The 26060-nt window shown below is 40.2% G+C and overlaps 1 protein-coding gene and 1 long non-coding RNA gene across 4 annotated transcripts; one reads left to right on the forward strand and one right to left on the reverse strand.

Annotated features, from left to right (window-relative positions):
* Nucleotides 1-201: 201 nt before the first annotated feature.
* On the forward strand, nt 202-16474 carry LOC118224403 (interleukin-1 receptor-like 2). 3 transcript variants are annotated; one of them, XM_035411926.1, is made up of 11 exons: nt 202-650; nt 1054-1114; nt 4177-4402; nt 5842-6019; nt 9775-9925; nt 10824-10886; nt 12088-12223; nt 14146-14276; nt 14990-15118; nt 15421-15585; nt 15878-16474. In XM_035411926.1, exons 1-11 carry the CDS (start codon nt 624-626, stop codon nt 16312-16314), a joined length of 1704 nt encoding a protein of 567 aa, XP_035267817.1. In that variant the 5' UTR covers nt 202-623; the 3' UTR covers nt 16315-16474. The 3 variants fall into 3 exon arrangements, with proteins under 3 accessions (XP_035267817.1, XP_035267818.1, XP_035267819.1); XM_035411927.1 differs by having other exon boundaries at nt 5845-6019; XM_035411928.1 differs by lacking the exon at nt 14990-15118 and having other exon boundaries at nt 203-650.
* Nucleotides 16475-20445: 3971 nt separating this feature from the next.
* Nucleotides 20446-21792, reverse strand: LOC118224126. Its single transcript, XR_004764575.1, has 3 exons — nt 21560-21792; nt 20608-20655; nt 20446-20471 (listed from the first exon to the last, which is right to left on the reverse strand). It is a non-coding gene; the product is annotated as an uncharacterized LOC118224126 (long non-coding RNA).
* Between the last annotated feature and the right edge of the window lie 4268 nt (nt 21793-26060).

Raw genomic sequence — 26060 nt, forward strand, 5'->3', positions numbered from 1 at the left:
TCAAAGTTACATCGGTATTTGGCAGTGAATATACTCAATCTGTAAATACAATAAATCAGTGAAATATTATTATTATTATTATTATTATTATTATTATTATTATCATTATTATTAGTAGTATTAGTATTATTATTATTATCTATAGTCCTCGAGCTATTAATTATTATTATTATTAATATCATGGGAGAAGGCAGTATATTTCAACGCGTTTTTGCTTAATGTGCCGGACTATCATGGGGGCGCTTCTTTTTTTGTGGACAAAAAGTTAACAGTTAGTGAAAACCACGAAGACACGGCTACAGTAGTCCGCATATCAAAATAGTGCTGACGCGCGAGGCTTCCTGGTTTCTGGAAAGTTTTACAGGTGATTTCTCAACCGTCAGGCAGGTATGCCGGAAACTCCGAAAGCCCCTGGTCACAGCTATGCAATATCAGGTCATGAACTCTCCGCCACCAAAATTAGGACGTGAGCAGCGCTGCAGAATAAATAGGACATCGTCTAGAACAGCGATTCATACCCCACACCCGCCTTTCCTCTGTTTGTGGGAGGAATAATGACACGTTAAGCGGAAAGGAAGATTTCAGTTCTTCTCTGTTGACTAGCTAGACAAACGCGAGGAAATATGGATAGGACATGTATACACATAAAGGTAAGATTTTAATTATTTTATGAAGTCACTGTTAATGCAGGGTACAGTCGAACAGTGGGATTTGTTCTTCCTTGAAGTCCTCAATAAGAGTGCTTTAGAACCAGGCGATTCCAAGGCTGTGTATACAGCTGCTGTGAACTTATTTCCTCTGAAACGCTGACGGCGAATTTTTGATTCAGTCGTACTGGAGAAAGAGCTCTGTGGATTTCTCCACTCAAGCCCGGTTATTCGTTTTGAACAGACGGTCAGGAGTGTAACAACCGAGCACCGCGGATCATATAATCATATAAAACAATGCGCTCCTTTTCTCCTGTGATATTGTGGCACGCCAGGTGAAAAATCAGAATTGCTAGTTTAAGCACCTAACGTGTCTTTGTGTGTGATGTGTCTTTATCTGACGAAGGGAGAGTTCCTGTGCACCTTTTTGGTCGGGATCGTCTTGGCGTCTAGCTCGAAGAGCAACGGTAAGCTTTGCTGTACTGCTGTATGCGACTATAGGTTGCAGGATTTCACATGGGGCTTATCCGTATCAGATTTATATAGCTAAAATCTGAAACATGGCGCTCATGTTTAATGCGTATCCCTAGAACAGCATTATACTTAATGCGTATCCCGGCCACTATGTGGGCAGCACGTGCGGTCTCCTATGGCTCCAAATGTAATATTCAGCCATATCATGTGACCATTTCCTGTGCTGTAGGTGTGCTGGGTTTCAGATATTTTGCATCTTACATCTGGAACAATCTTCAAAAAAATCTTAAACTTACTTACGAATTAATTCCTGACATCAAATATGTAATCCGTGACTCTGTGACTGAAATATGCTCCGGTTTTTAACCTCTGCACTGCTGTTAATCACTGTTACACTGTTGTCTCTTTCTTCATTTGATGTTTGGAACTCGTTCGTCTACTGTCTTGTGGAACTTTGTAACTTAAAGTTTTTTGTTATGTCCCTCTTGCAAAATATATTTTGATCTCAATGGGGTTTTTCCTGGTTAAATAAAGGTTAAATACATTTTTTGAAATACTGTTAAAGGTAATCACAGTTTCATTCTTTGTTCAATCATATGCTCAACCTAATTTCAAACCCCCTTTGAACTCATATAAATACTTGTGTTGAATTAACACAACATTATGTTACTATAAATTATAATTATTTCTCCATCAAATCTAATCTACAGAAATCCTGGAAAATAACTTCTGTTTCATTTTTCCTTTAAAAATTGCAAATGGTTTAGTTATGAGAAACATTATTACAGAATGATGTAAGCCCTATGCTGGACAGGGGCTTCCTGTTATAGCATTGTGCTCTGTGTGTGAGCACAAAGCAAGGGTGTCCAGCCAGTGTTACCCATGCGTAACTATCCAACTTCCTGTACCCCAAAAGATCTTTCTTCCCCCTTCCACAGCGGCAGAGAGGGTGCTTTTTATGGGTCAAGAATGGTATTTACAAATAATAATAATAACATCCTATTAAAATTAATTTAAACTAGAGATATTTCGGTAAGGAAAGAATAAATGCCACTAGATCTAGGAACAGTATTCATTACATTACATTTATTTAGCAGATGCTTTTATCCAAAGCAAGGTACAAAAGTATTCCATTGATTGTATCACACAGAATTTACACTCATGTCAAAATGCCTTTAAGTTCTTTCTCCTCCAATTTCTACCCCTCCCCCTCCTCCTCTATTCTTAAAAAGTAGGTCAAGGCGATTGGCAAATGTCAAAATCCAGCTACTGGTTATAACGGCTATGATAAATGTGAACGCACTACAGCAAGTGGGTCACAGTGAAGCCACTGTCCTCTGACTGACAAATAAAAATGATAAAACTGGATTTTGAAAATAGAAATATTACAATGTGTACAGTCCACACAATATGACAATTTGCTTTTGGATTCAGAGGGACAAAAAACAATCAACACTCAATAAACAGTCAGATTCAAAATACCTTGGATAAAAGAAGAAAGATTGCTTGTAGCCTGTGGAGCTGAAACATTGCTGTAAGGGTTTTTTTTTTTCATAAAAAGGGTAATTTCTGATGATCTTTCTTTTATGTGTTTAGAACGTACATATCATTTAATTGTGTCTGCCCCAGAGACGTGAAAGAATTCATTAATAATTGAAAAAAGGGCAAATATACCACAGCAATATATATTTAGACCTTCACATTCTCCTGCACATGTAGGCCGGTGTTTTCCCCTCCATGGTAAATGGTAGCATTCATCAGATAATTGTGGAAATGTGACCTTTCCTGTCTTTCTGGTGCCACACACTGCTGGCTGTTGTATTGGCTGACACCTTAAACAATGGCAGCAGGTTTCTGGATAAACAGGGGAACTCCAGGAGGTGTTTTCATCTTGTACCTACCTCTGACCACATCAAAACCTTCAGTTTTAAAATGAAAGGATGGAATCTCCATGGTCTGATCCAGAAGCTATGAGTGCACTAACTTACTTCAAAAAGAAAAATCCTCAATGTATTCTGCTGCACTAATACCATTGCAACCATTATCCAGAATTTATTTGAATTTATTGATTTTCATGTGCTTCCTAGTTATATTATTATTATTATTATTATTATTATTATTATTATTATTAACACCTTTCATACATAAAATGTAGCTCAAAGTGCTTTACATTCAGCACTAAGATCAAAGCAAATACAATGAATTGAAATGATAAAAATAGATTGGTTACAAAGAAATCAGTAAAAACAAAAATAAAAACATCATAAAAACATATTTGGGGGTTCAGGCCTGGTTTTTTACTCGGTTCCTGCTCTGTTCTTGCTCTGTTCTGCCACCCTGTAAAGCGTCTTTGTGACAGTGTTCTGTGAAAAGGGTGATACAAATAAAATAGAATTGATTTGATTTGAGACAGGACTCCTGTGTCCAGACTTACCCTAACAAAAAAATCACATGTTCAAAAACCACATGTGAACACCCAAGATGTGGAGTACACATGTGAACTATAAAAAACCCACTTATTAGATGAGAGCTGAAAAAGGTAACCTTTGTTATTTCAAGCGAACTGTTTTGTTTTCACATGAAAATTTCAGTTCACATTTTAAAAAGTCAGTGACTAGTGAAAATATGAAGATGTGATCTATTTTCTTTTCACATGTGCATTTTTTAATTCAATCATGAAAAAAGCCAATCGTGTGAAAATGTCAATTTCATGTATCAGTTTCTTTTCACGTGAATATTTTAATTTACATGCAAAAATATTCCTTTTCACATGAAATTATTCTGTAAGGGGAATAATGGCACATTTATGTGTTGCCTTCAATGCTGTGATCTAAAAGCATTTTACTGTTATTTTGGTGGAAACTCAATTTCAATGACCAATGTGTGGTCCCACCTAGTCATGCATGGCAGCCATTTTGTGTCTCGCACACATCAGCTGAGGTGAACAGGAAGCAATTAAAACAGTTAAACATGACATATTTAATACAGGCAGTTAAAAATGATTTTGTCTTGAGCAATGCCCTGAACGCATGTCCATGGTGTGCTGTCTTTCCAGGCCAGCAGGGGGCTGTGGACAGGTATTACGCAGCTTCTGGGCAGTTCTTCCAGCTGAAGCATGGTGTTGCCCCTGGAAAGCTGGGTGGAAATGTAACTTTTACCTGGGGCAGAGGTGCTCATGGAAATCTGGATAGGACATCATCACGAGTCAGAATCATCAATGGCTCCCTGTTCTTCTTACCTGTTCATCTCTCAGACGAAGGATACTACACATGGAAAACAAGGTACATAAGAGTCTCAGCTCAGTAATTTGGCATCAACCTGTACAAATTCAAAGATGGCTGAAGATACCTGTGTGAAAGTAGATATACCTTTTTATGACATTAACATTTGAAAGTGATATGACTGCAGACACTACACCTGTAAAAGCAGCTGTAATGTTTATTTGTCTTTGGTTAATGTTATTAATCTTTAAAAGGAGAGCAGATGGAGGGGATGCAGAGTGACTGATCCTGTTCTCTGCCTTGGTTGGGCCCCATGGTCTGGGATTGAATCCTGACTATGCTTGTGCCAACTGTGGCTGGTAGCCCTGGACAGAAATGCATAATCGCTGGTAGTGTTGCCCAGGGTCAGGGAGGGTTCAGTTGGCCATTTTCTGTGTGTCTTTGCTCTCTAGTGACACCCACTAGTCAATGAGGTACCTACGGTCTGCCTGAGCAATACTCTTAAAGCTGCATGAAGTGTCTTCCTCCAGCTCAGTCTGTGTAAGCTGCAGTGTCACACTGAGAGAATGCATGTCTGTCTGCTGCAGCGTCACACTGAGAGAATGCATGTCCGCCTGCTGCAGCGTCACACTGAGAGAATGCATGTCTGTCTGCTGCAGCATCAATCTGAGAGAATGCATGTCCATCTGCTGCAGCATCATACAGAGAGAATGCATGTCTGCCTGCTGCAGCATCATACTGAGAGAATGCATGTCTGTCTGCTGCAGCGTCACACTGAGAGAATGCATGTCTGTCTGCTGCAGCGTCACACTGAGGAATGCATGCCTGCCTGCTGCAGCGACACACTGAGAGAATGCATGTCTGCCTGCTGCACCGTCACACTGAGAGAATGCATGTCTGTTTGCTGCATTGCTGTGGAGACGGTTTAGGGTTAGGGTTAGGGTTAGGAGCACTTTAGGACTGGGCATTTCAATACTGTGGGAAAATGCAGGATAAAGGAGATGCTACAACTGCTTAGACAGGTACATTTAAAAACAGATTCTAACATTTAAAACTCTTTAAACCGCTGATCATACACCTGTAAATAGAGGGAAGGCTCTCTGTTGAAACCTGTGCTCTCTGAGTGATTTCATAATCTTTTGACCTTTATGACCCTTTAATATAAGGGGACTTTACCTGGGAAACACTGCTCTCTGCTTGTGAGGTATCTGCACCAGGCTGTAGGGGTTTGTTGGAATGACTGACGAAGCACAAGGGGTATAAATTCATTAAGATTGAAAACAATACTATGTTAAACATTTGCATCACAACTTAGTAATAAGCTTTATTAAGTATAATAAAAACTTGAATTGAATTTAATAAGGGATGCAAAGAATGCTATAATTGTCCTGCCTGTTTAACTATAAAAAACAGAAAGAATCTTAAATCAGTTAGCTAAATGAAGAAGTGCTGTAATTCCACTGATATGTAAATGGTTACATTGTGACCTCTGCTTTTAGCAGTGATGTCACAGGGGCATGGACTGTGGAGAAGACAGTGTTCCTCTCTGTGGTGGGAGGGGCTTGTCCAGAACACAGTGACATTATCCCAGTCCAGAAGGGCACCACTGACAGCCTACACTGTGGGCTGCAGGAGATCTTCACTTTAGATAAGAGCACAGAAATCAGCTGGCTGAAGGTAACCTGTGCAAATCTACAGGACTTAACTTCCTATGATCTTAGCTCTTATACAGATCGATACATTTCCTTACTAGCACTTACGCAGACCTATACATTTCCTGTAGTACTGAATCACAGACAACACCAGTCACAGATTTCCACTTCTGTTGAATACAAACGGAGGGCCTGGGTGTCACTCCTTAGCCTGGAAGCCAGAAAATCAGTTCAGTTCACTTTCATGCACAAATTGCAACGTCAGCAAAGGAAGGTATTTATTTTTGCCACCAGGAGATGAAGATGAGTGAAAACAGGCTGACTGCTGATTGGGAATGTAACCCTAACCCTAACGCTAAATACCCTCAGATACACCCTAATGCTAAATACCCTCAAATACACCCTAACGCTAAATACCCTCACATACACCTTAACGCTAAACACCCTCAGATACACCCAAACATTAAATACCCTCAGATACACCCTAACGCTAAACACCCTCAGATACACCCTAACGCTAAATACCCTCATATACACCCTAACGCTAAACACCCTCAGATACACCCTAACGCTAAATACCTTCAGATACACCCTAACGCTAAACACCCTCAGATACACCCTAACGCTAAATACCCTCATATACACCCTAATGCTAAACACCCTCAGATACACCCTAACGCTAAATACCTTCAGATACACCCTAACGCTAAACACCCTCAGATACACCCTAACGCTAAACACCCTCAGATACACCCTAACGCTAAACACCCTCAGATACACCCTAACGCTGAACACCCTCAGATACACCCTCAGATACATCCTAACGCTAAATACCCTCAGATACACCCTAACGCTAAACACCCTCAGATACACCCTAACGCTAAATACCTTCAGATACACCCTAACGCTAAACACCCTCAGATACACCCTAATGCTAAACACCCTCAGATACATCCTAACGCTAAATACCCTCAGATACACCCTAACGCTAAACACCCTCAGATACACCCTAACGCTAAATACCTTCAGATACACCCTAACGCTAAACACCCTCAGATACACCCTAATGCTAAACACCCTCAGATACACCCTAACGCTAAATACCTTCAGATACACCCTAACGCTAAATACCCTCACATACACCCTAACATTAAATACCCTCAGATACACTCTAACACTAAATACCCTCAGATACACTCTAATGCTAAATACCCTCAGATACACCCTAACGCTAAATACCTTCAGATACACCCTCAGATACACCCTAATGCTAAACACCCTCAGATACACCCTAACCCTAACACCCTCAGATACACCCTAATGCTGAACACCCTCAGATACATCCTAACGCTAAATACCCTCAGATACACCCTAACGCTAAACACCCTCAGATACACCCTAACGCTAAATACCTTCAGATACACCCTAACGCTAACACCCTCAGATACACCCTAATGCTAAACACCCTCAGATACATCCTAACGCTAAATACCCTCAGATACACCCTAACGCTAAACACCCTCAGATACACCCTAACGCTAAATACCTTCAGATACACCCTAACGCTAAACACCCTCAGATACACCCTAATGCTAAACACCCTCAGATACACCCTAACGCTAAATACCTTCAGATACACCCTAACGCTAAATACCCTCACATACACCCTAACATTAAATACCCTCAGATACACTCTAACACTAAATACCCTCAGATACACTCTAATGCTAAATACCCTCAGATACACCCTAACGCTAAATACCTTCAGATACACCCTCAGATACACCCTAATGCTAAACACCCTCAGATACACCCTAACGCTAAATACCTTCAGATACACCCTAACGCTAAATACCCTCAGATACACCCTAACACTAAATACCCTCACATACACCCTAACATTAAATACCCTCAGATACACTCTAATGCTAAATACCCTCAGATACATCCTAACGCTAAATACCCTCACATACACCCTAACATTAAATACCCTCAGATACACCCTAATGCTAAACACCCTCAGATACATCCTAACGCTAAATAGCCTCAGATAAACCCTAATGCTAAATACCCTCATATACACCCTAATGCTAAATACCCTCAGATACACTCTAAATACCTTCAGATACACCCTAACGCTAAATACCCTCATATACACCCTAACGCTGAACACCCTCAGATACACCCTAATGCTAAATACCCTCATATACACCCTAATGCTAAATACCCTCAGATACACTCTAAATACCTTCAGATACACCCTAACGCTAAATACCCTCATATACACCCTAATGCTAAATACCCTCAGATACACCCTAACGCTGAACACCCTCAGATACACCCTAATGCTAAATACCCTCAGATACACCCTAACGCTAAATACCCTCAGATACACCCTAACACTAAATACCCTCACATACACCCTAACATTAAATACCCTCAGATACACCCTAATGCTAAATACCCTCATATACACCCTAATGCTAAATACCCTCAGATACACTCTAAATACCTTCAGATACACCCTAACGCTAAATACCCTCAGATACACCCTAATGCTGAACACCCTCAGATACACCCTAACGCTAAATACCCTCATATACACCCTAACGCTAAATACCCTCAGATACACCCTAACGCTAAATACCCTCAAATACACCCTAACGCTAAATACCCTCACATACACCCTAACGCTGAACACCCTCAGATACACCCTAACGCTGAACACCCTCAGATACACCCTAATGCTGAACACCCTCAGATACACCCTAACGCTAAATAACCTCAGATACACCCTCAGATACACCCTAACGCTAAACACCCTCAGATACACCCTAACACTAAATACCCTCAGATACACCCTAACGCTAAACACCCTCAGATACACCCTAACGCTAAACACCCTCAGATACACCCTAATGCTGAACACCCTCAGATACACTCTAACGCTAAATACCCTCAGATACACCCTAACGCTGAACACCCTCAGATACACCCTAATGCTGAACACCCTCAGATACACTCTAACGCTAAATACCCTCAGATACACCCTAACGCTGAACACCCTCAGATACACCCTAATGCTAAATACCCTCATATACACCCTAACGTTAAATACCCTCAGATACACCCTAGTACGATAATATTCATTGGTGATATTTCTCTGCAGAGATTGCTTTTGCCAGTGACTAAGAGAGACTTTGTTACGCTTTGATCTGTTAAAGGGTACTGAGGGTAATTGGGTACTGAGGTTGTTAATGACAATATCTTCTGGTGGAATACCCCTTTAAGTAAAAGATAAATAAATCCTTATTGGTCATGCTACCAATGATATTTATTCGAATATTTTTTGGAAATGTTACTGAGCTCTAAGAGTGTACATTCATGTTCTTTTGTCACTACTGCTCTCATATACCTTCTGCTTACACACACTGTACTTTTGTTTTGTAAGATCTGGCTAAGAGTACCTGCTAAATGAATGTAGTATAATAATATAATATAATATGTCTCGGCTCATTAATTCAGTTTTCTTTGTGTTTTACTATTTACAATGATTGCAAAGGAGCTGTTTTTGAGGGGACGCGAGAAAAGGTTCTAAATGTTATTCTTGATGTTTGAAATGCTGCTCAGAGCAGGGTGTCATGGTGTGGAAGCTAATTCTGAGTTGAGCACGATGCAAACTAAACTCATCAGGAGATTCTGTCACACTGGGTGTTCTGCCTTTATGAGGTAAATATTACCCAGTTATTTAATAATTAATTTATTAATTTAATCTTACAGGATTGCAACCCTATGAATTTCCATGAAAAGAATATCAGAATCACCCACGTGAGTGACAAGGATGAAGGAAATTATACCTGTTTAATAAATTTCACCTTTGAGGGGAAGAAGTTCAGTACTTCTTGGACGATACAGCTGAGGCTTAAGGATGGTAATGCAACTCAAATATTACAGTTATTATATTTATACCCATTTTATAAACAGTATATTTAGCATTCAACACCATCCCAGCTAGTGTGACCAGAACAACCATCTCCTGATGATGGTCAAATGGGAAGTGATTTAGTGTTTATTAATTCTGTTTCTCTGAGACTATAAGGGTTTATTAACTCTGTTTCTCTGAGACTATAAGGGTTTATTAATTCTGGTTCTCTGAGACTGAAAGGGTTTATTAACTCTGGTTCTCTGAGACTGTAAGGGTTTATTAACTCTGTTTCTCTGAGACTGTAAGGGTTTATTAACTCTGGTTCTCTGAGACTATAAGGGTTTATTAATTCTGGTTCTCTGAGACTGTAAGGGTTTATTCATTCTGGTTCTCTGAGACTTAAGGGTTTATTAATTCTGGTTCTCTGAGACCGAAGGGTTTATTAATTCTGGTTCTCTGAGACCTAAGGGTTTATTAACTCTGGTTCTCTGAGACTGTAAGGGTTTATTAATTCTGGTTCTCTGAGACCTAAGGATTTATTAACTCTGGTTCTCTGAGATTGTAAGGGTTTATTAATTCTGGTTCTCTGAGACCTAAGGGTTTATTAATTCTGGTTCTCTGTTGGAGACTGTCCTGCTATAGGGTCCCTGTTATAGTACTCCATTATCCATAACCTACCCTAAACACTTACATACATATCCCAGCATAAGAAGTCACATTTTAAAATGAGCTGATGTACTTTATTTCTTTTGTTCTTTTGTCTTAACATGATTTTCTGTTTTTTTAATTTTTTAATTTTTTTTTTATTGTCACACCTAATTTGTGCATTGTTGCATGCTGATATAATGTGCTATTGCTGTTCTCACCATTTCCACCCCCCATTCCACCCCACCATTTCTGGCAGACCCACCTTTGCTGGAACCCAAGGTGATTCGCCCCCAGAATGAAACCATCAGAGTTAAACCAGGTGAGCAGTAGCAGCAGACTTGCATAGTTTCATGAATAAGTAGATCTCTGGAATATTTAAAAAATATTCCTCAAAATCCCCCATTTTCAATGAACTCTTGCACAAATCAAGACCTTTCCCCTCATAATTTCTTTAAATTTTCTTTAATCTGCCAGATACCATTGACCCCAAACATATTGATTCAGAAATGTCCCCCATGACCTTATTCCTGGTATGGAACTAACTGTTCTCTTGCAGACTTACTCTTCTTACTCTTCTTCTTATTCTTGTTTTCTTTTCACTTAGATTTCTGCATGCTACTCCTCCTACATGCCATTCCAACTTCATAATATTCAGCTAGGAAGTTTTCAGCTTACATTTTTTTCTTTGGTATTTCATCCTGTATTGTTTTGAAGTAGCCTATTAATAGGCAGCTGGCTTCCTCTTGTGGTGTACTTTTGTATATATAGCCTATATATAGCCTATTTGTTTTTTTTTTTGTAAGGTTACAAAGAGACACTTGATGATAAGAATGTTATATGGTTTCATTGTTTTTAAGATAAGACACTTGGTGTTAAAGTATCATCTTTTCTTTCTTTCTTTATTAGCCTTGAGAGAAATGTGGCTGCAAGTAATATGATTAATAAGTTGATCATTACATCTTACAAAATAATTATCCACTGTTAAATATGTATTACTGAAAAGTAAGAAATTAACCTAGCTAAGCTGCATCCTTCCTACAATCTCCCGTCCTGGTAATATTTATGAATACTATTGTATGTTTATAATATGCTGATTCTGGTATATTACTGTAGGCCTATGCATACAAAAAAGAAACAAACAAAACAAGTTTGCAGCGGAGTTTATATTATTTCTGTGCAGTTTTACTAGCAAGGCTGTTGCTACTGGCTTGCTTTGGCAGTTGCTGCTCTTGCTCGATCGCTTGTGTCTGCCACGCGTGAAAATCTTCATTGTTAGGGGACGGGGGATAATTTTTGAGATTTTTCCCCTGTTAAGTACTCAGCTAGATAACTAGCTGGTTAGACCATTAGGCCACCCTCTTGCTTACCGGAGGTTTTTTGTGGTTTTCAACCCCTTGGGAACCAAGGCATCAATTGTAAAGCGCTTTGGATAAAAGCGCTATATAAATGCAGTCCATTTACCATTTACCATTTACTAAGGGGGTTGACCGTGTCTGTTTCCTTGTGTGATTTTCTCACAGGTGTGAAAGCAGAGCTGGACTGCAAAGTGTTTGTGGGCATGAACAAGGAAATATTTGATGAGACCAATGTCTACTGGTTGGTCAACCACACCCTCATTGAAATTTACAGTCACCCCATGAAGAAAGTAGATGAAGAGTGAGTCAATGCCCCTCTGTGAAGCTGACAGGCAGCTAACCCTAACCCTGAGGCAGAATGCCCTCTTTCTTAATTGGTTCAAGGTGCAAGGCAGTGCATATGGGGAGACTTACGCTGGATCCCTTCTGCATAGAACAGAGTCCCAGAAGCTCCCCGTCCACACTGTCAGCATTTCCTTCTGCAAGGCATCTTCTCTGGCAGAGACAAACATGCATTCTGAATAAATCAAACAGGATAAAAACAAGGTGATGCTGAGGGTAGCGGACCACTGCAGAACAGTCCTGCAGTGGTCCGCTAAGGGAGAGTTTAGGCGAAGCTGCAGAAATGAATGTTTGCATGATGTGATATGGTATGTTACATGAGAGACAGCATTTGTATGGTGTGTGTATGCTCTTGATGTGTGTGTGTTCTACAGTGCTTTGAGAGACAGCGTTTGTATGGTGTGCGTATGCTCTTGATGTGTGTGTGTTCTACAGTGCTTTCACAGACAGTGATTGTATGGTGTGTCTACGCTCTTGATGCATGTGTGTGTGTGTGTGTGTGTTCTACAGTGCTTTTAGAGACAGAATTTGTATGGTGTGTGTGTGCTCTTGATATGTGAGTTAGGGCTGGGCAATATGGTGAAGGTGTCAGATATTGATGAGGATTGATGTCTATCATGATGGGAACTCGACATTGTGATTTACAGATAAAGTCTTCTTCACTAAGTTTGCTTAAATCTGCGGGTGCTGCACCTTGAAAGAGCATAGTCCCACATAGGGGAATACACAATGGAGAACCAAAATTACCTGCAATAACCTGCTGTAATAAGCTATAAGCTAAATATTATATCGTATCATGGGTCCACTAATAAAAATATAACAACATAAAAATAAAATTTAGAAAACATGAATTACGCGGACATTGTTGTAGTGCTCACGCATGCATTTAGGGTTAGCGTTAACACTGAAACACTGAAAATAGAAATGTGAAAATAAATGCTATATAATAGCCTTCTAGCGTTAATAAAGGCTGTTCCATATTAATTTAAAATGTGAAAATAAAGAAATAAAATAATAAACAAGCTAACGCAAGATGCAAATAACTAAACCAAATTAGGGTGCAGAAGTAATTTAACAGCTAAGAACAGAATAGGGCCGAATAGCTAATTACAATGTTTTAATGTTTTTGTTCTTGAAAAACATGTCGTTTTTTTTTCATTAAAATTGAATTTGCAAATATTTGTGACAAGGAATTTATTGTAAGGCTATAGAACATTTTTAATTCAGTAGAACTTCTACTGTGAATCATTTTATTTTCCTGAATATTCTACTTCCTGGAATTTGAGCTGAAGGTCTTTTTTTTGTTGTGTTCATTTTGTTTTGTTTTTTTCCATTTTTTCCCCAACCAAAGTGATCTACATAATCAGCCCACTGCAGACCAGTCACAGGCTCATAGGTGGAGTGAGGAAATAATTAATCATTTGTAAAAATATAATTAAAAAAAAAAAATAATAATTTAAAATACACCCAGGTGTGCAAATTAAATTGCCCCATGCTGACCAGAGCTTAGTAAACAAATACACCACTAACTCAACTCCAATTCTACACTTTGGTGCCTTAATTTTGTGTAGATTCATGTAGACTCAGAAACTCACAAAATGTATGTTATTATTCCAGTTCTATCTGGAATGTTTTACTTTTTTCTGATTCCTCGAGGATGTCAGATAGTAGAGATTCTACTGTATTCTAGCAGAAACAAATGCATTGTTCCAGAGGGCAGTATCACATATCACAAGTTTTCTCATGAAAGTATCATATTATTGTTCTAGACAGCACCCAGCCCTAGGGAGTATTTGTATGTGTGCATATGGTCTCTGCATAGTCATGTGTGTGTTCTACAATGCTGTAAGAGACTGTGTTTGTATTGTGTTTGCTCTGCAGTTCTGAGGGAATATACAAGCTCTCCAGGCTGGTTATTGAAGAGGTGCGGCCAGAGCTCTTCCATGTGCCTTTCCAATGCATCGTCTGCAACAGCCTGGGCCAGGACATGGGCGTGGCTCACCTGGCTCCAGGTGTGATGAAGGGCCTCAAATTTTTAACTACAGATGGTGGCTCAATAGGGTTAAAGTATTCTGATATATTTCAACACTGTAGACGCCAGTGAAAGTCCCTGCAGATTACGCAGTTATACAATTAACCTACATTTTCAGCAATGTTCAGAACTGAGTTCTTGTGTCATATGATTGGCTGTGTATCATTTTGAAAAGTTCAGTTTTTGTTTTTAAAAAAATGAATACTATTTACAAAATATCAGATCAGAGAAGTAAAAAAATACACATTTAAATAGTGATTGCCACTGGAAGTGGAGGTGATGAAATGAACATAGTTTGTACAGGATTTGAATATGTAGTTTCCCATTTAAAGTAAGTTATTCACAGATTGAACCTGATATGTCAGATCTGCTTTTATGTACTTTTATTACTAGCAACTCAGTTTTAATGAAAACAGTTGCTGTTCGATTCAAGCAGGTGAATGTATGTAAATTTAGGTTCAGGACAGTTAATTCTGGGGTGAAGATGAAGTCTCTGTCTTATGTTATTTTAGCTAACTGTACTCTACTGCATGAGTTTATTTACCCAATCATAACCCTAACTCCCCTCCCCCTTTCCTACCTCCTTACTTCTCCCTCTTTCCTCCCTCATTTTCCTGCTTTTCCACTGCTTGCTCGTCTCCCTCTTCCTTTCCATGTCTTTTTGCTCCTCCTCTCCACCTCCTCTTCCTCCAGTGGATGACAGAAACCTCCACATATTTGTCTGTGCAGCTGTTCCTGTGATTGTCATCATGGTAATAATTTACCATCACTTCAAGGTTGACATCACGCTGACATATTGGAGGCTCCGCCCCTTCAAGACGAGTAAGGGCTCTGCCAAAACCCTGCCATTGAACCCTCAAAGAACACAGGGTAGACCACATGACCATGGTGATAACAACTGGTCCTCCATCATAGAAGGAAACAAAAGAGTTGGTTAAAAACACTTATAAAAAGTATAAAGGCCTTAATTTACATAGGCACCCCACTCCCTCTCTCTCTCCTCCTTTGTCCCCACTCCCTCTCTCTCTCCTCTTTTGTCCCCACTCCCTCTCTCTCTCCTCTTTTTTCCCCACTCCCTCTCTCTCTCTCCTCCTTCCTGTCTCTCTCCCTGGCTGTGTGTGCAGTTGAGGATGGGAAGCTGTATGATGCATATGTCAGCTGTGTCCACAATGAAGCGCTGTGCTCCTTCCAGCTGGAGAACTTCTGCCTGCAGGTTCTGCCAGAGGTACTGGAGCATCGCCACGGCTATAACCTGTTCATCCGTGGCCGAGATGACCTGCCTGGGGAAGGTATGCATACCTGTGTCCAGGGAGGAGCACCACTGCCTCTGCTTATTACAGTAATATACTGCTGAGCAGGAACCCAAATGTCATCAAATGCAAATTCTGAGAAATTGTCTAAAATGAATGGGATTGAATGGGTATTTGCATGTTTAATTACCACAAAGGCCCTATAGTGTCTTCAATCACAAAAAGTATCTGGCCAGTATTGCTATGTAACACTCTGCCAGGTTTAACTTATTTGTCTTTAATGAATTCATCTTTCAGTCAAATTCTCACTCATTTGCATGGTCCTTCGCAGCTGCTCCAGATGTAATTTCTGAAGCCATTGGGATGAGTCGGAGGCTGATCATTGTGGTTTCAGCCCACAGTCATGGAGACCTGGATGTTGAGGGTTCTGTGTTGTTGGGTCTAAAGTTGGGCCCAGGGAGGGATAGGCATGGAGACCAGCCTGATTTGGAGCAGCAGATCGGCCTCTACGATGCCCTGGTGGAAGACAGGCTGCGGGTGATCCTGGTAGAGATTGGGAAGTGTGTGGATTATTCCCACTACCCAGAGTCCATCCGCTACCTGAAGCAGAAACAAGGAGCCCTGAGGTATATACCCGGCAATGGAGACCCCACAGCACCCCCTAACTGCCGATTCTGGAAGTACTTCAGATATCACATGCCACACAGGCCTGAAGGAAGCACCAGCACTAAATCACTGCCCAGGCCCAACAGGCAGTTCTGCTTGTGAGAACCTCCATGCTACCATGTACACGATTTTTCCCCCAGATCTAGGGCATCACTGCTGCTACAAAGCAGCATGCAAATCAACTGTGATAATGGGTTCCCAAGCACCTGCCCCCTTTGCCCCGTGTCCAATGTGCCCCATTCATAAAATATTCATATTTGTATTATCATTGTTGCTGTCATTTATTTTAATTCATTGGTAAAATATATTCTGTACAATAACTGTGTCATAGAACAGTTTTCCTTGGTTTGTGGGCCCTTTTCTCACATTGAGCATCTGTTCTTCAGAAGGTCTCTGCATGGCTCTGGACCTAACATTACCTAAGAGGCAGTTAGGCAGGCTTACTTACCCAGCAGCCCCCACACCAGGTTCCACCTTCAACTTCAATTTGAGGAATTAATGTAATTCACTTGGATACACAGTTATAGTCACAACATTTCCCATAGATTACATGTACAGTATACTTACCTGTATGTATTTTTCCTCATGTTAATTAGTTCATGTATTTTCTATGAAAGTGAATTATTAGCAATTTTTTTTTTTGGTTTATTTATATTTCATTTTAAATTGTGGATACCTTATACTCAATGCTTTGATGCATTCTGTTGGGGCAAGGTGATTGACTTGACCTGGAATATTGCTGTGAATCAGCATTTTTAAATTTATGTTAATGAACTGTGGTGTAACCACCAATGAGGTATGATCTCACCTGATAGGTATGATGCCCAAAGATTGGTTCCACGTCATTGGGTTTGGGTTAGGCTAGGTCCAGAAATTCTGTATTTTTTTCTGCCCACAACTGGTAAACTGTGGAGGGAGATCAGAAGATTCTGACATTTTATGATCAAGAATTTTATGATCAAAAATGTGTTTACATGGAAAATGGTGAAATACATGAGACTGTAGTCTTATGTCCAAAATGAGTCAAAAGTGGCACCTATTCCAAAAGGAGAGATTTAATTGAGGCTTTTAAATTTATTAAAGGGATTAACGGAGGACGGAGTGTAGCACAGTGGGTAAGGCACTAGACTTGTAACCGAAAGGTCGCAGGTTCGATGTCCGGGTAAGGACACTGCCGTTGTACCCTTGAGTAAGGTACTTAACCTGCATTGCTTCAGTATATATCCAGCTGTATAAATGGATACAATGTAAAAAAAAAAAATGCTATGTAAAAGTTGTGTAAGTTGCTCTGGATAAGAGCGTCTGCTAAATGCCTGTAATGTAATGTAACAAAGTTAACTATTCAAGTTGAATTTGGTTAGCAGAACGAGTGGGCATAAATGGAAACTGGCAAAGGATAAATTTCACACAGACATTAGGAAATATTCTTTCACAGAGTGTGGTCAATGTGTGGAATAGCTTGCCTGGACATGTAGTGGAGGCAGAAACACTGGCGGTATTCAAGGCCTGGCTTGATACATTGTTAGATACTATTTAGCTTTTAGGTAAACTAAGCATTAAGTACAGCTTAGTGGTACGAATACATGAGCAGTGGTGAGCTGAATGGTCTGTTCTCATCATACGTTATGTTATGTCAATTGCATTTTTGCTTTTTCAGCAAAAAAGAGATATTGTTGCAAAATATTGCAAAAATCATCAAATTCTGTTCATAAATGTAGGATGTTTTCAGGGTATTTGTACCAGTACTGCAGCTTGAACCATGTTTTCTTAACATGTTAAGTGAGCAGGTTACAAGTCACTTCATCATACTTTCATTTATTCAATACGTTTGTGCAAAATGTGAATCATTTTATATTCTGATATTTTCCAATACTTTTTCAAAAAATGTGAATTGGCACATGTATACTTTCCATGCATCAATATTTCATAAATAAGAAAAGCAAATAATCTTTTGCTCCTGTTTGAATATCTATTCTGGCTGTGAATCACATGATAGTCTGTAACTTTGCATGGTCATAGATACTTTAAGAGATAAAGTGTCAAGACTCTCTGTTATATAAATACACAAATATATAACCAGATCTCTTCTGACTGTAAACCACATGATTTCCTATAAGCTACATGAAAAATCCTCACAACAGAGTCCACATAAACAGAGTTCACATTTCTTTAGGTTTGAGTTAATTTCAGTCTCTTAAAGACACCCTGCCCACATGTGCTTACTTTGTGGAAATAATTGTCTCACAAATTATAGACTATCTACCAGGCAGCGATGGATTTAACAGTTTTTTATTTTTTTTGATTTAACAGCGATTTTTATTCAGCAGAGAGCAGGTATGCCATCCCGCCAAGAACACTCAGCCCTTAAAAACATTAAATTCTGTACATTCTGACCCCATTTCAACAGACAGATTTCATAAACAACTTCACATGTCTACACAATAAAGCCCCACACTAAGGGGATTTTGAGTTATCTCCTTCTCATTCTTATTTTTCCTGCCGCCTATCCCACTCTCCTCATTGGACATTTTACCAACATTAGCCAAATCCTCATCCTCATGACCCAATCAAAAACTTGCATATGCACGCAAAATACCCATACCTTTTTACTCTGAAACATTTCCAGTTTAAACAGCTAATGTGCCTGTAGCCTAGTGGGTAAGGTTACAGTCTTGGGAACATGGGCTCCTACGTTCAAGCCTAGCTGGGGATATGTTTCTTTAACCTGCTTTTACCCTCACTAATAATTGTCTACTACTTCTCAATTATTGCTTTTGCACCATATCTACCGGCCGTTCACCGAACGTATACACTGCATTATGACGTACCGTCTGCACGTTCACTTATTAACCGGCTGCAATATTGCAAAGCCATATCGATTCAAGGGAAGCTCTTCTGTGCTTACTGGCCTGTGTTCTTCTTTAATACCACGGACAGGTTTGCTAACGATATTTCACGCATTGCATAGCTATGTCATGGTGCTGCACTAACAAAGTCACAGACTGGTAAACCTCCGGTTGAAGGATTGAATCCCGCCTCGCACTCAGGCAGATCATTTCCTCTTTTACATGTAACCCACCTAAAGGGTCACTTAGCAGTAGGTAAATATTTTCGGGTTAAAGCTAGGTTCGTAAGGAGAGGCTATGAATGATGAGATGGACACAATGAACAACCGGAGCCAGAAAGTAAGTGCAAAATGGTTAGAACTGTATTAAAGAAAATGTAATGACAACAGGTAAAGCCAGCATTTAGTTATCACATTCAAACACATTCATTTGTTTTCATATCAACGTCCTGAGTGTTGTAACTGTATTCACTGTCCATTAAGTTCTGAATGTCTTCTGTTCAGTCTGGTTCAATTCAATTGGTCAAGTTCAATTTAGTTAGTTTCAAGTCAGTTTTGTTGGTTGGGTGCACCCTTTATACAAAAAATAAAGTATCAAATAAAATGTAATTACTCAGTCACAATCCTACCACACCGGAGTGGGGTTGGGAGAAACAAGGGGTACCAGGGGGTCCTTCCTCAAATGGACGAAGATGAATTATGTTGATCGGCTCGCCATCTCCCTCATCAGGGAGAGAATCCTAGGTTCACAGGTTTCTCCTTGGGTATCCAAAAAAGCCAGCCTGTATGATAACAGGGTATTATAACAACTTTTCTCAATCTTAGTTTTTTTTCTTTAAGGCATCATTGTAACCTCAAAAGTGTAAAAGTGTTACTAATAAGCCGAATAGTATAAATGTTCAACTGTACAGTTTCCTTTTATCAAATATTCTATCACTCTTTAACCATTAATAATGAATTATGATCAAGGTATTTTCCATGTAACTATAGCAAATATTTTTTTTAAACCATGAACTCAATATAAATACATGGCAATAAACCTTCAACAATCAAGTAAATCCTTAGTTGATTGTAAAATAATTTAAATGCATGTGAACTAACACTCTTGCATTGTCATGCACAATAGAAGATATGGCTACATCATACACCCCTATGTATTTTCCAGAATAATTTGAAGACATTACTACCTGTTACAGCCAATAAAACTAATTAGGGATGCAAAACAAGTCCTCCTAACACATTAGGTAGGGAGCCTCCGTTTCTTAAAGCTACAGGACTCTTTTAAAACGTTGCTATTTTTCTATATCCTCAATTATTTCCAGTCCCATCTCCTGACTCTGTAACCAGGGAAGCCCACCTCCTGACTGTCAAACCAGGGAGGTATCAGACAACATTCCATGCCTCTTGTGTAAACCTTCAGCATGAAAATATTGAAGTATTTTAAAGGCCGAGCAATAGCAATATTCTCTTTGAAGCTCTCACGGGCATAAGCGAACATGAAAAACACAGACAGATGACAAAAAAAATGAGTAAATGTGAGGGCGGCTCACATTTCTGGTAGCGTGCCACAAGAGATCTGGAGACGGCCTGGCGGATTGCTGCAGAGAGAGAGAGAGAGAGAGAGAGAGAGATAGTGGAAATTGCGATCTCAGGGGTCACATCTCTCCTGCATCCTGTCAACAATCAGGCTGTTAACAATCATTCTGATTATCAAGACATTTTATAAAGCAATAACTGTGACAGACAGCTACAATACAATATAAAGCTTGCAACAGGCACACCCTGGACCACATTGACGAAGTTGTCCTAGGCGGCAAGATTCTTCTTTAAAATGGTGCATATGACATGTTGATTGAGTGAAATTGTAGCTGTGTGCAACAGACTCCTTGTGAATGCGTGCATTACTGGAAAGTACACAGACTGTCAGGCTCTCACGCCGACCTCCTTGACAGTCTGTCTTTATTGGACACCGAATAAATAAAATAAGAGATGCAATGAAAAGTCTCGTTAGGGTTATGTCTGTATTACTTAGGTGAACACATCTTACACATCCATGATAATTTTGGCGTAGCAAATAACGTTAGGTAGCTACCTAGTAAGTGTTATGCATAAGAGTGGCTAACAACAAGACTAAGGTGGTCATAAAATTTTTCCCGACCGTGAAGAACGCCTTACTCGTTTACATTTTGAATAGATGTGGCTAGACTGGCTAAATCTATCGTGGTTTCCGTGGCAGCACTGTCGACACAAGCAATATCGGAAGGGAATTTTGACTAGGTAGTTAAGCAAAAACTTGAACGACAGCTAAGGCTGATATATAACGGCGGTTAAGAAAGCATGTTACAATGTTGTAGGTAGAGAATGAAGAGCAGATGAAGCACACAGCATTACCCAACGTTAGACAGATAGTTAATGTTAATGTTAGCGACCATGTAGAACGGAGGCTAGTATTTGAGGTTAATTAGCATTAGCTAGTGAGTCAGTTAAGAGTTGTTTTCTTACCTTGGTAGTTGCAAAAATACACATGGCATGTAATGAATAGCCTTTCTCCAATTTGCCGGTTGAGTGTTTAGTCGTTGTGAAAATCCTATGAACGCGAGTGATGTTTATCTTTGGGAGCTCCTATTGACAGCGGGTGTAGAAGGTCGCCATTGCTAAACCGGGAAGAACCGAGCAGTACTAATTACGGGAGCTAGCCTGGAGCTATGAGGCTAAGGGCACGTCATCCTTGATCATCCTTGATAGTTTACCAAGCAAGCATTATAATCGGTGGCACGGTGGCTCAGTGGGTAGCGCTGTCGCCTCACAGTACGAAGGTCGTGATATCGAATCTCGGCTCTGTGCGGAGTTTGCATGTTCTCCCCGTGTCCACCTAGGTTTCCCCAATCCCAAAGACATGCATACAGGTTAATCGGAGATACTAAATCGGCCACGGTTGTGAGTTAGAGGCAGGAATACACTTTGAGTGTATTCCTGCCCCTCGCTCAGAACAAGCTGGGGTAGTCCCCCCCCAGCCATCTTGCTCAGGTACGGTAGATAAGGTAGGGTCGTTGTAATTTGAAATAGATCTATAATAGACATAGTCTAGATCTGTGTTTATTGTGTATCTATGAGGTGTTTGCCATACTTCCCAGCGAACGCGAGACGTGCAGACGATATGTTGCGTTGCGATATATTGCGTTGACTTATTAACCGGCTACAATTTTGCAAAGGCATGTGGATTGAACGGGAGCTCTTGTGCGCTTACCGGCCGGCCTGTGTTGTTCTTTAATACCACGGACAGGTTTGCTAATGATATTTGACGCATTGCATAGCTATGTCATGGTGCTGCACTAACAAAGTGACAGTGTGGTGAACCTCCGGTTGAAGGATTGAATCCCGCCTCGTACTCAGGCAGATAATTTCCTCTTTTACACTAAGGTTTTCTTACGCTTATATTTGCTTTAGCAAAACTCACTGACGGCCACCCATATGCATTTCATGACGGCAAACGTATTCATTTTATTAAAAAGTTACCAGTTCACCACTCTGCCATTTCTACTAACTACATTTCTTCACTTGGCTACCGTACAAAACCTTATCGGAAAACGCCACGTTTCTACATTTATGTCACCTCGCCCTGTTCTCTATCTATCTGTACGTTCTGCAACTCCACGTTCTGCAACTCCCCATTAAACATTACATTTAAAATCAAGTTTCACCCAAAAGTATAGCTACTAGTGCTGAACATGAAAAAAACACAACATTTCTCTTGTTATTTAACCTTCCACTTAACAACTACAGACTTATAGCGACTGTTATATATACCGCTCGATACGGATTAAAAGCTCGCTCATGGTTAGATTAGGCCTACTCCATTAACTTGGCACTATGCTCCGTGATCATGTCAACCTTCACCTACATGCCCATCCATCCTGCTGAAAACATATTGTTTCAACTAGGCAATTTGATCATTTCGTCCTAATTTCTCTCACACTGTTGTTATTTCCTCATATGCAAAGCCTGCTGGGACATATGCGTCTGCTCCTATTCTCCACAATCAAGTTTTCCGGTTGTAGCTTAGCAAAACAGCGAAGAGGATTCCCACCTGCAGATAAGCCTATGAAAATGGCTTATAAACCTTAGGAACACTGAAAGTGCATCTCCAGGAAATAACAGAACAGACAACGGAGCAGGACAACAGGTTACACAAATTGCGACCTAGGAAGCTTTAATTGTAAGCTTTAATTGTACGGGCTTGCTGATTGTTTTCTCTATCAAGGCTCGTTGGATGGCCGGCAAATCCGTGAGTACAACATATTTCAGCTGCGTTTCTGTTGCGTTTAGACGCTTTGTGACAGCCACTGTTTGTATACATAAGATGTATTTGAAAGCAATGCTACCCAATATTTGCTGAATTCTTTCAAGTCACTTGGCCCTGTGTTTTGTAACAACGTGACTCACTGCAACAGAATAGCAGGTGAACTGAGGGTAACGGCTTGGTGCTTCGGTGCTAGCCAGCAAGCTAACAGAGACACTCATTCATGCTAAAGTTGGGTATACATAAGTGCGTTTGAACATGATTATTTACAAGACTACTGTACAAAATCCCACAGGCTATTTACAAGAATAATATACATTTCATGCAACCCCCCACATTGCTTTGCAGCCCCGCTAGCTAGCTAGCTAGCTTGCTTAGTCTTTGTCACTAAGCACTTCGCTTAGCTGCGACGCTAGCTATGGCCTATGTCGAACGTTTGTGGAGCGTTGTTAATGTAGATTTCTATCTTTCAATGCAAGTGGGAACAAGTTGTAGCGATCCATCGATGTAGTTATATCAGCCATTTGGCTGACGATCGCTGTGTTAATATGGATTCCTTACAATAGAAAAGATGTGTCATTTCATGCCATGCTCTACATGGCCGTACGTTCTTCATATGGGAACGATTAATTTATAAGTGGTCCTCTGCTGCCACCCTGTGGAATGTTTTATGAACTGCAGGTAAGCTGGCTTATTGCACTCTAGACGGCCAAACGGTCATCGCATCAGAGACTGTAAAAAATATGGACAAAGCTACTGTGACGTCACTCATTGACTCTCCGTGGGTCTCTAAAACACGTTTTGAAGCTCAATGGCGGGCGCGGCCATTTTCTCGATTTGGAGCCAAAACCATAGAGTTAAGCGGTCTTGTGTTTTTTACAATTTGATTGACAGTCCGGTGCGGAAAAGCCCCTCAACCTGAACGAGGCTAGCTGACTGTCTGCCGTTATGGTTTAAAATATATTATCAGATGTTAACGGAGTTTAATTTCCATCCGTGACTGTACTGTGTCATGTAATCACGTTATATGTATGACATTAAAAATACAATTAGGCTATGTTCAGTTATCTTCAATTTATGTTTCTCAGCAAAACGAATATGCTTAGCTAGCATATCAGCTTGCCAGTGAGCTAGGTAGGCTATCCGTGGTTAGCTCACGCGTTAGCAATATGAACCACAGGGGAAGAACATTGACTACACTGATGGTCAATCAAACGGAGATGTGTAGGCTACTGGTGATTTGACTAGGCACATTTTCGTATAACTGTCTGGTAGATCTGCTGTTAACCGAGCAAGTTATCGTCCTAGGTTTTCGCCAGTCAGTTAATGAGCCTGCTACTACTAGCTACTCCATCGCCGTTTGTGGTGTTCACTTGCTGGGTGACGCTAGCTGACCGATCGTTCGCAAATCACTTTCTACCGAATAAAAATTAACACTCAGCGGTGATTAACAAATCTACCAAGTATTTTAATAACTGATCTGCAGGCGTGTAAATATGACAACGCACTTTGTACGGCAAGTTTTCCACCTGGTGCATGAAGACAAAAATAATGTAGCCTACGTTGAATTTCTAATTATTATTAGGCTATTATTTTTTTCTTATAAATCATCAAAACCAATGGAGAAAAGCCAATATACGCAAGGAGCCCCCAGAACCGATTCTGAGAACCACTGTCTTAAATGCCTAGCTTGGTGTCGGTCTCTTAAATGCTAAAAACATGTACCTTTCTAAATGCCAAGATGGTTAATTTCGTTAAATTCTGTGTGTGTGATTTCATTGTGTGTTGTATATTCAGCAAATGAACCTTGAAACTCTTAATTCGCTTCGTGAAACTGAAAAAGTGTTTATCCCAAAATCGGGATTATAATAGCTTTGTCACATGCGTGAAGCATGGCCCAGGTAGACATTTACGGAATGTACACGACTGACAAGCCGCCAAACACGATTGAATGTTTGCCGGTTAAGGTTAGCTAGCTAGTCAAACGGCTTGGTAGCCGAAGTTGCGAACTGTTTTAGCAACTTCGGACTACCAAATATAGCAGGCTGATTACGCTTTCTGCCAAGTAATTATTTGGTTAAGTAGGCTAAAGGAAATAGTAAAAATGACTCGGCTACCGAAAAACTTAAGAGGAGGATTATTTTATGGTCGTCTAGTGCAGCTGTAAATAGCACACGCCATAATGAAATCACCACGAAATGGGATGCCTGCATTTTCAGACTTAGCACAGGCGGACCGTAGCCGGAGCCGCAATGGGAAGGCCAAGAAGCGCCACCGCCCACCCCAGTGACCATAGACTGTGGCCCCTACTGTAGCATAGTCCTCGAAGTAATCCGGTAGTGACGCAAGCTGTACCTCATTGGTCCAGAACAAATATTGGCCCTGTGCCCAAATGATGCAATAAATCATAAAATAGACCCATGGACAGTCATAAGACGAATAAAATACACCTATTATGACTATTTGTTCTTGTGAGAAAAAATTAGTGGCTTTGTATTTTTATTGCATTTGTACCGTAGACTTACATGGAAACCGGATATGAAAACACCTATACTGGAGCCATCCGTAGTGGCGCTAGTGAGCAACCAGGAACTACAACACCAGGAAATGAGCTTCAAAAACGAAGTCTGGTTTTGGCCGCTTGCATCAATTATACACATTTGCCGGTTTAGCCGCGAGTTGCTATAGCTAGCCAAGTTAGCT

This window comes from Anguilla anguilla, chromosome 3 (genome assembly GCF_013347855.1).
Source record: "Anguilla anguilla isolate fAngAng1 chromosome 3, fAngAng1.pri, whole genome shotgun sequence".
NCBI lineage: Eukaryota > Metazoa > Chordata > Actinopteri > Anguilliformes > Anguillidae > Anguilla > Anguilla anguilla.

Excerpts from the sequence above, each read along its gene's own strand:
- LOC118224403 (XM_035411926.1), top strand. The coding sequence starts at position 624 with ATGGATAGGACATGTATACACATAAAG. Across the intron at positions 4,403-5,841 it reads TACTACACATGGAAAACAAG|CAGTGATGTCACAGGGGCAT; the intron begins GTACATAAGAGT and ends CTCTGCTTTTAG. Across the intron at positions 10,887-12,087 it reads AACCATCAGAGTTAAACCAG|GTGTGAAAGCAGAGCTGGAC; the intron begins GTGAGCAGTAGC and ends ATTTTCTCACAG.